Source organism: Macaca thibetana, chromosome 9 (genome assembly GCF_024542745.1).
Source record: "Macaca thibetana thibetana isolate TM-01 chromosome 9, ASM2454274v1, whole genome shotgun sequence".
Taxonomy (NCBI): domain Eukaryota; kingdom Metazoa; phylum Chordata; class Mammalia; order Primates; family Cercopithecidae; genus Macaca; species Macaca thibetana.
Genome location: NC_065586.1, coordinates 124155984 through 124174161, shown reverse-complemented (window position 1 = coordinate 124174161; position 18178 = coordinate 124155984). Strand labels below are relative to the sequence as shown.

Sequence of the window (18178 nt, the reverse complement as noted above, 5' to 3'; positions counted from 1 at the left end):
TCCATTTCTGAGAAAACTGATGAAGCTGTCAGTAGTTCTGAGCTCATGGGGGGTTACAGATCTTCAGTGTAGGTGATGTTTAATATTGACTTTGGTTCTTCCGCAATAGGATATTGGGAAATAACTTTAAAGGAAGTTATAACAACGCACCAAAGTTTGATTTTAGTAATTTTAAGCCTCGAGTTTGTTTCCTATTAATCACTCACTATTTTTTAGCGAGTCAGCTAAGAAGTACTTTTATCCTGACCACTGGCTCCCAGTTGACTTGAGCTCATTTCTCAGTCTTTAAAAGTCATAGGAGTGGTTTGGTAAAGAAAACAATTTTTTGTTGTTTTTATTGTTTTTTTTTTGAGACGAAATCTCGCCCTGTTGCCCAGGCTAGAGTGCAGTGGTGCAATCTCTGCTCACTGCAACCTCCGCCTCCTGGGTTCCAGCACTTCTCCTGCCTCGGCCACCTGAGTAGCTGGGACTACAGGCACCCATCACCACATCCAGCTAATTTTTTGTATTTTTAGTAAAGATGAGGTTTCACCATATTGGCCAGGCTGTTCTCAGACTCCTGACCTCAAGTGATCCACCCACCTTGGCCTCCCAAAGTGCTGGGATTACAGGCATGAATCATTGCGCCCAGCCAGAAAACAATCAATAATATTTTCACTGTTGTGACTGTCAGTATTTAGAAAGGCCTGCAAATAACTGCTCTTATTTTCCCAACTTACAGGAGCCAGCACGTCGTGTCTCAAGATCTAGCTTCTCTCCTGACCCTGGTGAGTAGTGGTTGGGTTTTGTTCCAGAATCCTGGAAGATCAGGTCTTTGCGAAGCGTATTGGCAAAGAAGGGGCAGCAAGAGTGCAAGTGCTAAATGTCTAGCCTGTAAGAAGTGGAGGAGGTGTCATTTAACATGTCAACAACAGACAGATGCCTAACTGTTTGCCCTTGGCGGCTGATGGTGTGCTGTGCTTAAGAGAGACTCTAGATATGAGAAAATTGCCTGTTCAGCTGTCAACTCAGTTCTCAATAGTTAGATAGCATGTGATATTTCATACTGGTTATTGGAACTAATGTGATTTATTTATTTGAATCATAATTCTAGTATCATAAGACTTGCAAGTTTTAGGCATTAAGTAATTTATAGGCCAAGTAAAAGCTAGCTTTAAGACAACCTGAAACAATTAAAATATTGAATTCCACAAATGTTAATCATTGAGAAAATGTTGAACTTCTGTTTCTTATTTCATAATTCATTGCCAAGATGAGAAAGCTCAAGATTCCAAGGCCTATTCAAAAATCACTGAAGGAAAAGTTTCAGAAAGTCCTCAGGTACATAACAAGAATGTCAAAGAAGACACTGCAGATGACTCAAAAGACAGTGTTGCTCAGGGAACACCTAATGTTCGTTCCTCAGAACATGCTGGATATAATGTCAGAAATGCAGCTGATCCCATTTCCGGGGATTTTAAAGAAATTTCCAGGGTAAAATTAGTGAGCCATTACGGCGAATTGAAGTCTGTTCCCACTACGCAATGTCTTGACAATAGCAAAAAAAATGAATCTCCCTTTAGGAAGCTTTATGAGTCAATGAAGAAAGAGTTGGATGTAAAATCACAAAAAGAAAATGTTCTACAGTGTTGTAGAAAATCCGGATTACAAACTGATTACACAACAGAAAAAGAAAGTGCTGGTGGTTTACAGGGGGAGACCCAACTATTGGTCTCATGTAAGTCAAGACCGAAATCTGGTGGAAGCGACCACGCTATGGCAGAGCCTGCTTCACCTGAACGAGAGCTTGACCAGAACAAGGGGAAGAGAAGAGACGTGGAGTCTGTTCAGAGTCCCAGCAAGGCTGTAGGCGCCAGCTTTCCTCTCTGTGAACCAGCTAAAATGAAGACCCCTGTACAATATTCACAGCAACAAAATTCTCCACAAAAACATAAGAACAAAGACCTGTATACTGCTGGGAGAAGAGAATCTGTGCATCTGGGTAAAAGGGAAGGCTTCAAGGCTGGTGATAAAACTCTTACGCCCAGGAAGCTTTCAACTAGAAATCAAACACCAGCTAAAGTCGAAGACACAGCTGACTCTGCCGCTAAGCCAGAAAATCTCTCTTCCAAAACCAGAGGAAGTATTCCTACAGATGTGGAAGTTCCGCCTACAGAAACTGAAATTCACAATGAGCCATTTTTAACTCTGTGGCTCACTCAGGTTGAAAGGAAGATCCAAAAGGATTCCCTCAACAAGCCTGAGAAATTGGACACTACCGCTGGAAAGATGTGCTCTGGGTTACCTGGTCTTAGTTCAGTTGATATCAGCAACTTTGGTGATGCCATTAGTAAGTTTATTTAATTGTAAATTTGTTTTTTCTAAAAGATGAACAACTTCTATGTAGCTATGAGATCTTCCTTCATTCAGTAGTGATTAGCTTTGTGGAAGAGAATGTAAGCGCATAAGGCACAGGGAGAAGACAGACACGCACACTGTTTTCGCTGACAGATGAATGCTGAAGGCCTAGGTAATTATAACAAGAAATGACAGAGGAGATGGAGGTTGTCAGGGAAGCATGAAGCAGGGGTTATTGAAGGAGATAGGGTGGCCCCAAAAATATTTGATTCTCCTCCATCTATCACAAAATAGAAAAGAGAATAATCATAATTGCTTTTCACATGGAGTTCTGAACTACAATCAACTGTATCATATGAGTTTGGTCGTGTGGAATAAATCACTGGAAATCATTGAACATAGTGGTAGTTCTCAGGTGTTGATACTCTGGTTTCAGAGTGTCCTACAAACAATTTGCTGTAAACACTGGACTGTACCCATGAGTCTATATGCCAGGCAGATTTCCACGTGCTTGGCAGACATGAACGCTTGATCCTTGGTGCAGTAGCAGTGCCCATGGCTAGGTTGTCTTTTTAGATCTGTGTCACAAATGAGGAAACGGACAACCCAAGGCCACCCAGGCAGTGGCAGAGATAGGACCTTCACAGCAGATATGCTAGCTCCTTGGGAGCTTCCTACACTCCTAGGGATTGGCTATTAGAAGAAAAGTTGTCTGGGCCATAGACGCAGTATTCGTACTCCAGGCTCTGTTTCTGCAGGTGGCCCGTAGCGGTGGGGCATGAGGCTATCGATAAAATAAGGCCTGTAACATCAGTCTCAGTGTTCCACCAAGCCTCCTCGTGGGAAAGCATCACTTAGGCAAGGGATTTACATTAACTGGTGGCTCAGGAAAATGTGTGGCCGGGACTGAGCTCAGAACCACCTGGAGGAGTTTTTACAGCTCATGCATTCCGGTCACTGGGTAGGTCAGGGTGAGGTCCAAGTGCATGTCTTTAGAGAGTTCTCTCCGGCTGTCGTCCCCCTACTCCAAGGTGAAAACTACTGCTGCAGACTCCTCCTTTCTATGTCCGTGCATAATGTTTCAGCATTTTAAGGAAAGGCTCTGTACTGTCCAGTGGGAACTTGACGTCTTAGTGGCCACTTCCGCAATCCTTTAGGAACCCTTAGTAGCTTAGCTTCGCCAGGACTGCAAGAATGGAGGCGTGCTGTGGGTGGTGTTTCGATGACTTTTCACTTGGTTCGTGTTTAATACTAATGTGAAGTAAATCACTAGTCTCAGTGTGTTTTTTCATTGCTCTTTTCACGTTTGTATTCATTACTTTAGATGAGAGTGAGGGAATACCTTTGAAAAGAAGGCGTGTGTCCTTTGGTGGGCACCTAAGACCTGAATTGTTTGATGAAAACTTGCCTCCTAATACGCCTCTCAAAAGGGGAGAAACCCCAACCAAAAGAAAGTCTCTGGTAACGCACACTCCACCTGTCCTGAAGAAAATCATCAAGGTGAGTTGAACAATTAGCATTCCCATTCACATCCAGTGGCTCACACGTCGGGTACATATTCCTTTCCAAATACTGACACAAGTGGAATTATGATGAAGACCTTTATTTATCTATTTATTTACTTATTTATTTATTTGAAGAAACAAGTTTTTAAAAAGACGAAATGAAAGCTCATTGATAACGGGTGCCAGCAAAGGAGCCCCTGGGTCCCTGACCATGGTGCTGATGTGACCAAGTCAGGGGAGTCCTTGATGTTGTCCTTTTCATGCAGAAGTTCCCAGACACTCATGCTTACAGCACTGTGTAATCACCTGCAGGCACCGTCAGAACAACCAATTACAAAGATTCTGGATATATTACCACATTGACCCACAAGGATTGTTTTACTTTCTTTTAGAGTTACAAGGCTATAGTTAAGGCATTTACCTGGTGTAAAGGAAAATCATCAATGGCACACCTAGCTTTTACACCATCAGCTTTGAGAATATTTGCTTACCTCTTCCTTTGCTGTGTTGTCCTTCCTGGGTTTTACACCCCTGGGAACTCATGGCCCTATAGCTCATAACCTTCATAATGGGGCCTGGGCTGTCTTTCTTTTCTTCTCTTCCCAACAGGAGTGGAAAGTGATGCCTGGCTCCCTTTCCATTTTACACTGGCTCCCAGGGGCAAGCGGCCCTCCTTCCATGTGGGCTGCCGGGCCCTGGGTGCCCACGGCCGGTATTTACTGGGACTGAGATCAGATCCTGCTTGTCTTTCACTGATCAGGACGTTCATTCCACCTTTCTACCTGAAATGACCTCACTTCAGACTTTGCTTGCTTCTGTTTCCTGTTTTTCCTTCAATGACTGAGACAGTCACACCTCTACCATAGTCTTGAAAGACAGTGGCTTAAGCATTTGATGCTTCAAGATTTAAACAGCTGAAATTCTTAATTGAATAGGTTTTTATCAGTCATTCCAGAGATGTTACATCCTTGTTAAAGCTTCTTGTCAACAATTTTGTCTTGTCAGGAACAGCCTCAACCATCAGGAAAACAAGAGTCAACTTCAGAAATCAGTGTGGAAGTGAAGGCACAAAGCTTGGTTAGAAGCCCTCCAGCTCCTAGTCCTAGGAAAACTCCAGTTGCCAATGATCAACGCCGTAGGTCCTGCAAAGCAGCCCCTGCTTCCAGCAGCAAATCTCAGACAGAGGTTCCTAAGAGAGGAGGGAGAAAGAGCGGCAACCTGCCTTCAAAGAGAGCATCTATCAGCCGAAGTCAACATGATATTTTACAGATGATATGTTCCAAAAGAAGAAGTGGTGCTTCGGAAGCCAATCTAATTGGTTAGTCTTGCGTTAGAACACGTATATTAAGGTGAATTGTTTCATGAGTGCTAGTTTTTGAAAAGTTTTGTCATCTTTTTCCTTTGACAGTTGCAAAATCATGGGCAGATGTAGTAAAACTTGGTGCAAAACAAACACAAACTAAACTCATAAAACATGGTCCTCAAAGGTCAATGAACAAAAGGCAAAGAAGACCTGCTACTCCGAAGGTAGGGGCCTCATTGTATGCTGCTTTACACATCCGGGTGTCATGGAAGCTTGCATTCAGTGTGGATTCACGCTTTAATGTCCTGTTTACCTCCTTCCTATTTTCCACAGAAGCCTGTGGGCGAAGTTCACAGTCAATTTAGTACAGGCCATGCAAACTCTCCTTGTACCATAATAATAGGGAAGGCTCATACTGAAAAAGTACATGTGCCTGCTCGACCCTACAGAATGCTCAACAACTTCGTTTCCAACCAAAAAATGGACTTTAAGGAAGATCTTTCAGGTAAAAACATAGCCTTAGATCTTATAAATCTTTTGACTCTACTGTTTTTTACTGTGTTAATGTTTGTTTTGCTAACTATGTTCATCTGCTGTGAAAGGGATTATAAAAAACGACTGAGTCACCTTTCTGGGGTCTTAGTGTTCAGGGAAGACAAAGCTGGTTTGGCTTGTAAGGACAAGTCTCTACTAATTTTTGGGATCACGTGTCCTGCGTGAAATAGGTGTGGAAATGTCAAATGCATATCTTTACCCTGGAGAGCAGCGTATACATAGAAAGCTGGAAGGTGCTTTGCAGTGAAGAGAGTTAACTTGTTACACCTGCAGCTACACTAATAGTTTATCCCAGGTGTGGACCAGTTGTTTTTGAGCGATATTCTGCTTCTTCAGGATTTACTTTCTAGGTAGCTTAACTTTCTTGAAAGAAAGCCCTATGAGAAGATTCCCATAAACAATTGATTGTTGAAGAAATGTTTCCACTCGATTCCCACTCTGGGTAAATTGTGGCTTGACTTGTGTAATTTAAAGTGGGAATGGCCAGCACGGTGGCTCACGCGTGTAATTCCAGCATTTTGGGAGGCCGAGGTGGGCGGATCACCTGAGGTCCGGAGTTTGAGACCATCCTGGCCAACATGGTGAAACCCCGTCTCTACTAAAAATACAAAATTAGCTGGGTGTGGTAGTGCATGTCTGTAGTCCCAGCTACTCGGGAGGCTGAGGCAGGAGAATCACTTGAACCCGGGAGACAGAGGTTGTGGTGAGCCGAGATTGCGACATTGTACTCCAGCCTGGGCAACAGGAGCGAAACTCCGTCTCAAAAAATTAAAAAATAAAATAAAGTGGGGATGGTGGCAGGAGAGCGATTGTAGGTTTTGTGTTGTATAATTTGTCCAGTAGTTTTTACCGTGTACTATTTAGAAGGGTGGTGAGAGTTGAATTGAACAGGGGGAACCTTATTTTTGTTTTTTAGCAGATTGAGTTGTAAGAGTTGTACTCCTCCGTAATGGATGCAACATACCCTCTGATGAGTCATATTCGGATCAGTTCATTAATCTTTTTTAAAAAACCAAGAAGACAAAAATACAAGACCAAAACAAAAAATATAGATATGTATATATGAGTATTCTTGTAAATTATGAACATGTATGAATGTTCTAATATGTGTGTTACAAAATGTTAAAAACAAACCCTCGAAAATACTTTCTAGGAAAAACAAAATGCTAAATACTCAGTGTGTGGGACAGTGGATTGTCCCCAGCATCCCAGCGTTCTTTGTTTTTCTTTTTTTTTGAGACAGTGTCTCTCTCAGTCACCAGACTGGAGTGCAGTGGCACAATCTCAGCTCACTGCAGCCTCCAACTCCCAGGTTCAAGCAATTCTCCTGCCTCAGCCTCCCAAGTAGCTGGGACTACAGGTGTGTGCCACCACACCCATTTTAGTAGAGATAGGGTTTCACCATGTTGGCCAGGCTGGTCTGTATCTCCTGACCTCGTTAATCTGCTCACCTCAGCCTCCCAAAGTGCTGGGATTATAGGCGTGAGCCATCACGCCTGGCCCGTTCTTTCTTTTAAGATGGTTTCCTAGAGTCAAGCAGTTCTCACCTGTTAGTATGAGTGAATTTCATTACAAAACATTAGCATCTGCTGAAGACTAAATCCTAGGCATTTTATGTAGAAGGGGAGATTTTTGTGAATGGACTGGTTTGGAAGGGAGTTTTCAGAACAGGCTTCCCCTGAATATTTTGCGTATGACTGCCAGGTTGAAATAGCACTTGCATCCAGTGAGGCCAGAATGATACAAGTAAGGAGGACATGAGATGATAAGAGTTTTGCAGAGTTGAACTTCTATATAAATTGCTTTGTTATTATTTTTTTCCTGAGATTATATCAGTACTACTTTTTTTTGGTGTTAAAATGTTACCTGCAGCTACACTAGTAGTTTATCCCAGGTGTGGACCAGTTGTTATTGAGCAATATTTTGCTTCTTCAGGATTTACTTCCTAGGTGGCTTAACTTTCTTAAAGCCCTATGAGAAGATTCCCGTAAACAATTGATTGTTGAAGAAATGTTTCCACTCGATTCCCACTCTCAGTAAATTGTAGCCTGACTTGTGTAATTTAAAGTGGGGATGGCCGGCACGGTGGCTCACGTCTATAATCCCAGCACTTTGGGAGGCTGAGGCCTCCTATCATTCCAAATGGAATGATAACGATATAAAATTTTAAAAAATATATATTATTACTTGACAGTACTAAAAATGGGCAGCTCTTTGTCATTGTCTAAAATGTGGGCACATGTTATTTGTATTTTAAACCTAGAACTGAGCACCCAAGACTTTGAGAAGCATGAAGGCATTTGGCCTCTAGATCCCAGCAGGGAGGCCCGTGGGTCTCAGGAGCCTGTCACCAGCTTCCGTGCTCCAGAGCTCAGGTGTGGGGTCTAGTTAGAAGGACCACAGAGGTCAACTAACTTCATTTGTTTCCTTTCCAAGAAAAGCAAAGCAAAGAGCATAACATATCTTCTCTTTGCTTTCTTTTTTACAAAATGAGTACATTATTGATGGAATCACCCTTTTTATGAGGCCTATGTACCAGGAATTCAAGGGAGGAATCTGCTGTTATTTCCCACCATTTGCATGTTACATGTGAGGACTGGGATGGTTGTTTGCATGTTAGCAATATGTCAATCACTTTTCATATGTCTTCATGTAACAGGAATAGCTGAAATGTTCAAGACCCCAGTGAAGGAGCAACCACAGTTGACAAGCACATGTCATGTCGCTATTTCAAATTCAGAGAATTTGCTTGGAAAACAAGTTCAAGCAACTAATTCAGGAGAAGAACCTCTGCTGCCCACCTCAGAGAGTTTTGGTCGGTTTCCTTGTTTCCTACCACTGTGATGTTTTGGGATAGGAACATACGGTATTATGTTTTTAGAAGCAGTATGATATTACTTCTCTAAAAGAAATGTTCCTGGCAGAAAATACCATGTCCGTCTTCTCTGTTGTAATTGAAAGGGAGATTTCAATCAGCAGTTGAACTAACATTGGCATTCATTGACTTACATAGAAAGAAATACTCCGTTAATGTGTGTAAATGACCTGTGTACACTTTTGGCTTCTTTATTATAAGTAACCAGGGAGACATAGCAAAAAAGTATAATGGTGTCTCACCATATTTACATATAAATTACTCAAATTCAAAATTATTGCCAATTACAAAACAAAAGATAACAGTTTGTATACTGTACAATTATTCCTGCTAACCTTCTAGGTGGGAGCAGGCCCGGGATGAGTGTGAGATGGGAGATGAGAATCTGTCTAATCTCTCATTTGGCACTGGTCACTGTGTTCCTGTCATAGAGGGAACAGCTTGCTACCCTGAAGATGTTTGTGGTAGGTAAATATTTCCTGTGTAATATGGACCCTAACCACACAAGGATAATCCATGTTATTTTATTGGTGATTTAAGGCAAGAAACAGCTGTTTGTTTCTGATGTTTGAAGGAAAAAATGCCTATATTTACGTCAATGACACAGGGCATGGCAACCTTTGGAGGATCCTTCTTAAGCAATATTTTTACCTTCTATAATCATTTCAGCATCCAACTTGCTTAATGATGACCCCACTACAGCACCAAATAATATTATTCTTAATTGTGCATGGCTCTAATAAAACAGATTTATAGACACATAAGTAGCCTCGTTGTTAAGTGAATACGAAGCTGAATATTTATTTTTTTACTATATTTTATGAGGCTATAATACTCGATTGACATGAGACACTAATAGAATGTATTTATTGTATATGTTTTTATTTCAGGAGGAAATGCGTTCTTCAGTGCACAGAATTCAGCAAAACAGCCATCTGATAAATGCTCTGCAAGCCCTCCCTTAAGACGGCAGTCTATTAGAGAAAATGGAAACATAGCAAAAACTCCCAGGAACACCTACAAAATAACTTCCGTGGAGACGAAAACTTCAGATACTGAGACAGAGCCTTCAAAAACAGTATCCATCGTAAACAAGTTAAGAAGGTCTATGGAGTTCAGAAGTATACAGAAACTACCTATAGAAAGTAAGAGTGAAGAAACAAATACAGACATTGTTGAGCGCATCCTAAAAAGATGTCAGAAGGCAACACTACTACAACAAAGGAGAGAAGGAGAGATGAAGGAAATAGAAAGACCTTTTGAGACATATAAGGAAAATATTGAATTAAAAGAAAATGATGAAAAGACGAAAGCAGTGAAGAGATCAAGAAGAACTTGGGGTCCGAAATGTGAACCAACGTCTGATCTGACAGACCTCAAGAGCTTGCCTGATACAGAACACACGAAAGACACGGCATGTGGCCAGGATCTCCTCCAAACCCAAGATCATGCCAAGGCACCAAAGAGTGAGAAGGGCAAAATCACTAAAATGCCCTGCCAGTCATTACAACCAGAACGAATAAACACCCCAACACACATAAAACAACAGCTGAAGGCATCCCTGGGGAAAGTGGGTGTGAAAGAAGAGCTCTTAGCAGTCGGCAAGCTCACACGGACGTCAGAGGAAACCACGCACACACACAGAGAGCCAGCAGAAGATGGCAAGAACATCAGAATGTTTAAGGAGTCTCCAAAGCAGATCCTGGACCCAGCAGCCTGTGTAACTGGAATGAAGAAGTGGCCAAGAACGCCTAAGGAAGAGGCGCGATCACTAGAAGACCTGGCCGGCTTCAAAGAGCTCTTCCAGACACCAGGTCCCACTGAGGAATCAATGACTAAAGAGAAAACTACCAAAATAGCCTGCAAATCTCCACCACCAGAATCAGTGGACACTCCAACAAGCACAAGGCAACGGCCTAAGAGAGGTCTCAGGAAAGCAGATGTAGAGGAAGAATTCTTAGCACTCAGGAAACTAACACCATCAGCAGGGAAAACCATGCACACACCCAAACCAACAGGAGGTGATGAGAAAGATATTAAAGCTTTTATGGGAACTCCAGTGCAGAAACTGGACCTGCCAGGAACTTTACCTGGCAGCAAGAGACAGCTGCAAACTCCCAAGGGAAAGGCCCAGGCTCTAGAAGACCTGGCTGGCTTTAAAGAACTATTCCAGACTCCTGTTCTTACTGAGGAATTAGTGGCTGCCGGCAAAACCACTAAAATATCCTGCAAATCTCCACAGCCAGACCCAGTGGACACCCCAACAAGCACAAAGCAACGGCCCAAGAGAAGTCTCAGGAAAGCAGATGTAGAGGGAGAATTCTTAGCATTCAGGAAACTAACACCGGCAGCCGGCAAAGCCATGCACATACCTAAACCAGCAGTAGGTGAAGAGAAAGGCATCAACACATTTGTGGGAACTCCAGTGCAGAAACTGGACCTGACAGAGAACTTAACTGGCAACAAGAGATGGCCACATACTCCTAAGGAAAAGGCCCAGGCTCTGGAAGACCTGACTGGCTTTAAAGAGCTCTTCCAGACACCTGGTCATACTGAAGAAGCAGTGGCTGCTGGCAAAACTACTAAAATGCCCTGCAAATCTTCTCCACCAGAATTAGCAGACACCCCAACAAGCACAAGAAGGCAGCCCAAGACACCTTTGGGGAAAAGGGATGTACAGAAAGAGCTCTCAGCTCTGAAGAAGCTCACACAGACCACACACACAGACAAAGTACCAGAAGGTGAGGATAAAAGCATCAAAGCGTTTAAGGAAACTGCAAAACAGAGACTGGACCCAGCAGCAAGTGTAACTGGTAGCAAGAGGCAGCCGAGAACTCCTAAGAGAAAAGCCCAACCCCTAGAAGACCTGGCTGGCTTGAAAGAGCTCTTCCAGACACCAATATGCACTGACAAGCCCACGACTCATGAGAAAACTACCAAAATAGCCTGCAGATCTCCACAACCAGACCCAGTGGACACACCAACAAGCTCCAAGCCACAGTCCAAGAGAAGTCTCAGGAAAGTGGATGTAGAAGAAGAATTCTTAGCACTCAAGAAACGAACGCCATCAGCAGGCAAAGCCATGCACATACCCAAACCAGCAGTAAGTGATGAGAAAAATATCAATGCATTTGTGGGAACTCCAGTGCAGAAACTGGACCTCCCAGAGAACTTAACTGGCGGCAAGAGACGGCTACAAACTCCCAAGGAAAAGGCCCAGGCTCTAGAAGACCTGTCTGGCTTTAAAGAGCTCTTCCAGACACCAAGTCACACTGAGGAATCAATGACTAATGATAAAACTGCCAAAGTAGCCTGCAAATCTTCACAACCAGACCCAGACAAAACCCCAGCAAGCTCCAAGGGACGGCTGAAGACATCCCTGGGGAAAGTGGGCATGAAAGAAGAGCTCCGAGCAGTTGGCGAGCTCACACAGACATCAGGGGAGACTACACACACACACACAGAGCCAACAGGAGATGGTAAGAGCATCAAAGCATTTATGGAGTCTCCAAAGCAGATCTTAGATTCAGCAGCAAGTCTAACTGGCAGCAAGAGGCAACCGAGAACGCCTAAGGGAAAGTCTGAAGTCCGTGAAGACCTGGCCGGCTTCAAAGAGCTCTTCCAGACACCTGGTCACACTAAGGAATCAATGACTAACGAAAAAACTACCAAAATATCCTACAGATCTTCACAACCAGACCCGGTGGACACCCCAACAAGCTCCAAGCCACAGCCCAAGAGAAGTCTCAGGAAAGCAGATGTTGAAGAAGAATTTTTAGCATTTAGGAAACGAACACCATCAGCAGACAAAGCCATGCACACACCCAAACCAGCAGGAGGTGAAGAGAAAGACATCAACACATTTACGGGAACTCCAGTGCAGAAACTAGACCCGCCAGAAAATTTACCTGGCAGCAAGAGACGGCTACAAACTCCTAAGGAAAAGGCTCAGACTCTAGAAGACCTGACTGGGTTCAGAGAGCTTTTCCAGACACCATGCACTGATAACCCCACGACTGATGAGAAAACTACCAAAATACTCTGCAAATCTCCACAACCGGACCCAGTGGACACCCCAACAAGCACAAAACAACGGCCCAAGAGAAGCCTCAAGAAAGCAGACGTAGAGGAAGAATTTTTAGCATTCAGGGAACTAACACCATCAGCAGGCAAAGCCATGCACACGCCTAAACCAGCAGTAGGTGAAGAGAAAGTCATCAACACATTTGTGGGGACTCCAGTGCAGAAACTGGACCTGCCAGGAAATTTACCTGGCAGCAAGAGATGGCCACAGACTACTAAAGAAAAGGCCAAGGCTCTAGAAGACCTGGCTGGCTTCAAAGAGCTCTTCCAGACACCAAGTCACACTGAGAAATCAATGACTGACGACAAAATCACAGAAGTATACTGCAATTCTCCACAACCAGACCCAGTCAAAACCCCAACAAGCTCCAAGCGACGACTCAAGACATCCTTGGGGAAAGTAGGCGTGAAAGAAGAGGTCCTACCAGTCAGCAAACTCACACAGACGTCAGGGAAGACCACGCAGACACACAGAGAGACAGCAGGAGATGGAAAGAGCATCAAAGTGTTTAAGGAATCTGCAAAGCAGATGCTGGACCCAGCAAACTATGGAACTGGGATGAAGAGGTGGCCAAGAACACCTAAGGAAGAGGCGCGATCACTAGAAGACCTGGCCGGCTTCAAAGAGCTCTTTCAGACACCAGGTCCCACTGAGGAATCAACGACTGATGACAAAACTACCAAAATAGCCTGCAAATCTCCACCACCAGAATCAGTGGACACCCCAACAAGCACAAGAAGGCGGCCCAAAACGCCTTTGGGGAAAAGGGATGTAGAGAAAGAGCTCTCAGCCCTGAAGAAGCTCACACAGACCACACACACAGACAAAGTACCAGAAGGTGAGGATAAAAGCATCAGAGCGTTTAAGGAAACTGCAAAACAGAGACTGGACCCAGCAGCAAGTGTAACTGGTAGCAAGAAGCAGCTGAGAACTCCTAAGAGAAAAGCCCAACCCCTAGAAGACCTGGCTGGCTTGAAAGAGCTCTTTCAGACACCAATATGCACTGACAAGCCCACGACTCATGAGAAAACTACCAAAATAGCCTGCAGATCTCCACAACCAGACCCAGTGGACACCCCAACAATCTTCAAGCCACAGTCCAAGAGAAGTCTCAGGAAAGCAGATGTAGAGGAAGAATTCTTAGCACTCAGGAAGCTAACACCGTCAGTAGGGAAAGCCATGCACACGCCCAAACCATCAGGAGGCGATGAGAAAGACATGAAAGCATTTCTGGGAACTCCAGTGCAGAAATTGGACCTGCCAGGAAATTTACCTCGCAGCAAGAGACGGCCACAAACTCCTAAGGAAAAGGCCCAGCCTCTGGAAGATCTGACTGGCTTCAAAGAGCTCTTCCAGACACCAGGCACTGACAAGCCCACGACTGATGAGAAAACTACCAAAATGCCCTGCAAATCTCCACAACCAGACCCAGCAGACACCCCAGCAAGCACAAAGCAACAGCCCAAAAGAAGTCTCAGGAAAGCAGACGTAGAGGAAGAATTTTTAGCACTCAGGAAACTAACGCCGTCAGCAGGCAAAGCCATGGACACACCCAAACCAGCAGTAAGTGATGAGAAAAATAACACATTTATGGAAATTCTAGTGCAGAATCTGGACCTGCCAGGAAATTTACCTGGCAGCAAGAGACGGCCACAAACTCCTAAGGAAAAGGCTGAGGCTCTAGGGGACCTGGCTGGCTTCAAAGAGCTCTTCCAAACACCAGGTCACACTGAGGAATCAATGACTGATGACAAAATGACAGAAGTATCATGCATATCTCCACAGCCAGAGTCATTCAAAACCTCAAGAAGCTCCAAGCAAAGGCTCAAGATATCCCTGGTGAAAGTGGACATGAAAGAAGAGCCCCTAGCGGTCAACAAGCTCACACGGACGTCAGGGAAGACTACGCAAACACACACACAGCCAACAGGAGAGAGTAAGAGCATCAAAGCATTTAAGGAGTCTCCAAAGCAGATCCTGGACCCAGCAGCAAATGTAACTGGTAGCAAGAGGCAGCTGAGAACTCGTAAGGAAAAGGCCAGTGCTCTAGAAGACCTGACTGGCTTCAGAGAGCTCTTCCCAGCACCAGGTCACACTGAACAGTCAATGACTGTTGACAAAAACACAACAATGCCCTGCAAATCTCCCCCAGCAGAACCGGCAGACACTGCCACGAGCACAAAGAGATACCCCAAGACACGTCTCAGGAAAGAAGTGAAAGAGGAGCTCTCAGCACTTGAGAGGCTCACACAAACATCAGGGCAAAGCACACACACACACAAAGAATTAGCAAGTGGTGATGAAGGCATCAAAGTATTTAAACAATGTGCAAAGAAGAAACCGAACCCAGTAGAAGAGGAACCCAGCAGGAGAAGGCCAAGAGCACCTAAGGAAAAGGCCCAACCCCTAGAAGACCCGGCTGGCTTCAAAGAGCTCTCTGAACCATCAGGTCACACTCAGGAACCACTGACTGCTGGCAAAGCCACTAAAATACCCTGCAAATCTCCCCCAGTAGAAGTAGTAGACACCACAGCAAGCACAAGGAGGCATCTCAGGACACGTGTGCAGAAGGTACAAGTAAAAGAAGAGCCTTCAGCAGTTAAGTTCACACAAACATCAGGGGGAACCACGGACGCAGATAAAGAACCAGTAGGTGAAGATAAAGGCATCAAAGCAGTGAAGGAATCTGCAAAACAGACACTGGCTCCAGCAGCAAGTGTAACTGGCAGCAGGAGACGGCCAAGAGCACCCAGGGAAAATGCCCAAGCCCTAGAGGACCTGGCTGACTTCAAAGACCCAGCACCGGGTCACACTGAAGAATCAATGACTGATGACAAAACCACTAAAATACCCTGCAAATCATCACCAGAACTAGTAGACACTGCAACAAGTTCAAAGAGACGGCCCAGGACACGTGCCCAGAAAGTAGCAGTGAAGGAGGAGCTGTTAGCAGTCGGCAGTCTCACACAAACATCAGGGGAGACCGCGCACACCGACAAAGAGCCGGTAGGCGAGGACAAAGGCATGAAAGCATTTAAGCAACCTGTAAAGCAGAAGCTGGACGCAGAAGATGTAATTGGCAGCAGGAGACGGCCAAGAGCACCTAAGGAAAAGACCCAACCCCTAGAAGATCTGGCCAGCTTCCAAGAGCTCTCTCCAACACCAGGCCACACTGAGGAACTGGCAAATGGTGCTGCTGATAGCTTTACAAGCGCTCCAAAGAAAACACCTGACAGTGGAAAACCTCTAAAAACATCCAGAAGAGTTCTTCGGGCCCCTAAAGTAGAACCCGTGGCAGACCTGGTAAGTACCACAGACCCTGTAAAATCACAGAGCAAAAGCAACACTTCCCTGCCCCCACTGCCCTTCAAGAGCGGAGGTGGCAAAGATGGAAGCGCCACAGGAACCAAGAGGCTGCGCTGCATGCCTGCGCCGGAGGAGATCACGGAGGAGCTGCCAGCCAGCAAGAAGCAGAGGGTTGCTCCCAGGGCGAGAGGCAAATCACCGGAACCCATGGTCATCATGAAGAGAAGTTTGAGGACTTCTGCAAAAAGAATTGAACCTGTGGTAGAGCTGAACAGCAACAACATGAAAACCAACAAAGAGGAACACAAATTACAAGACTCGGTCCCTGAAAATAAGGTGAGAGGAAGTATTACAGCATCACCCAATATCATCTTGGATAGTTGTCAGTTTCTGTGTTATACTTTGCATGTAACCTGACATTATAAGTGGTTATCATGGCCGGGCGCGGTGGCTCACGCCTGTAATCCCAGCACTTTGGGAGGCCGAGGCGGGCGGATCACAAGGTCAGGAGATCGAGACCATCCTGGCTAACACTGTGAAACCCCGTCTCTACTAAAAATGCAAAAAATTAGCCGGGCGAGGCGGCGGGCGCCTGTAGTCCCAGCTACTCGGGAGGCTGAGGCAGGAGAATGGCGTGAACCCGGGAGGCGGAGCTTGCAGTGAGCCGAGATCGCGCCACTGCACTCCAGCCTGGGCGACTAAGCGAGACTCTGTCTCAAAAAAAAAAAAAAAAAAAAAAAATAAGTGGTTATCATTTCCCAAATGGGTTTCATTTAACACAGTGAACAACTGCAGGCCATGGTAAAGAATCTTCTTGGGACCTATAGAGGGAACAGACTAATTTGGGAAAAGAACGAGTCAAAAATGATAAAATGATTAATGCAAACTTAGAAGAGTTTCTCAAGAGCCAAATGAGTAATGTTCATCTTCATATGTTTGAAAAATTGATCAGAGGATAGGTGGGTGGTTCAGTTCTATGTTCTAGATACTGTCACCAAGACCAGGACTGGGTTAAAAATAATATCTATGTCACTATTTTAACTATCAGAACAATATCGATAGGGAGTGTGTATTCTTGAGAAGGGGGAAACTGTCTGGACTGTTAGAGAGGTTCCTACTGCATCCGGAGAAGTTTGGGGAAACTCCAGAAATGGTAATTTCCTATTCTGCCTTAGCAGTGATGGTTAAAGGAATAGGAGTTGATTTACTCTCTGTAAATGAATGAATAATGGAGCTTCTTTCTATAAACTGTAAAAATTAGAGTTGATATATGTCTTTTTAGGCATTGTTATTGAAATTTATCCTGAATGCCTTATTTGTAATTTGTCAGCAGAGACAGTCATTTCTCCATAGGAACAAAGTACCAAGGCATTACCTTGACTATCTTAGATGACAGGTTTCTTAGAAAATTCATCAGTGTGTAATTTTCAAATGATTTCTCCTTTTAGTTTACTATTGTTGATTGTTCTCCCTGTTGAATTTTGAATTTGTTTTACTAATTATTGGAATTCTGTGGATGTCTTCTCATTTCTTTAGGGAATATCCCTGCGCTCCAGACGCCAAAATAAGACTGATGTAGAACAGCAAATAACTGAGGTCCTGATATTAGCAGAAAGAATAGAAATAAACAGAAATGAAATGAAGACCTCCCCAGAGATGGACATTCAGAATCCAGATGACGGAGCCTGGAAACCCATACCTAGAGGCAAAGTCAGTGAAAACAAAAGGTGCTTGAGGTCTGTGAGACCGAATAAGAGCTCCCAGCCTAAGGTGGCAGAGGAGAGCGGAGGGCAGAAGAGCGCAGGGCTTCTCACGCAGAATCAGGAAGGGAAAGGAGAAGCAGGAAATTCAGACTCCATGTGTTTGAGATCAAGAAAGACGAAAAGCCAGTCTGCAGCAAGCACTTTGGAGAGTGAATCTGTGCAGAGAGTAACGCGGAGTGTCAAGAGGTGTGCAGAAAATCCAAAGAAGGTAAGCTATTTACTGTTTTCCGTTTTTAGAAGAGACAGTGTTTTGATCTATTTTTTTGCCCAAGGTTGCAAAGGCAAACAAAAAGCATTATTTTCAACAGCCCTCTGCCAGCTCCCAGTTACATTCATGGAAGGAGCATTATCCTAAGACATATGTTTTGTCATTTTAGTTATATTTTGTTGTGTCTGCTTTGGGGATTCCACTTCAAATAGCAAATTCACATTATGAAGACTTTCTTCAGA

General features: G+C 44.3%; 2 protein-coding genes across 7 annotated transcripts in view; one reads left to right on the top strand and one right to left on the bottom strand.

Moving 5' to 3' along the window:
- The window catches only part of LOC126962584 (peptidyl-prolyl cis-trans isomerase A-like), an 890552-nt gene that overhangs the window by 211594 nt on the left and 660780 nt on the right, over nucleotides 1–18178 (bottom strand). The window lies entirely within an intron of this gene.
- MKI67 (marker of proliferation Ki-67) overlaps nucleotides 1–18178 on the top strand; it is a 31361-nt gene that overhangs the window by 8862 nt on the left and 4321 nt on the right. For 3 of the 5 annotated variants that reach the window (XM_050803705.1, XM_050803706.1, XM_050803707.1), the window contains 9 exons: nucleotides 722–767; nucleotides 1253–2329; nucleotides 3662–3837; nucleotides 4848–5160; nucleotides 5251–5369; nucleotides 5479–5650; nucleotides 8360–8515; nucleotides 9466–16301; nucleotides 17502–17936. In XM_050803705.1, the coding sequence (XP_050659662.1) occupies nucleotides 722–767; nucleotides 1253–2329; nucleotides 3662–3837; nucleotides 4848–5160; nucleotides 5251–5369; nucleotides 5479–5650; nucleotides 8360–8515; nucleotides 9466–16301; nucleotides 17502–17936 (9330 nt within the window). The remainder of the gene's footprint in view (nucleotides 1–721; nucleotides 768–1252; nucleotides 2330–3661; nucleotides 3838–4847; nucleotides 5161–5250; nucleotides 5370–5478; nucleotides 5651–8359; nucleotides 8516–9465; nucleotides 16302–17501; nucleotides 17937–18178) is intronic. The other 2 variants (XM_050803708.1, XM_050803709.1) reach the window with 2 other exon arrangements.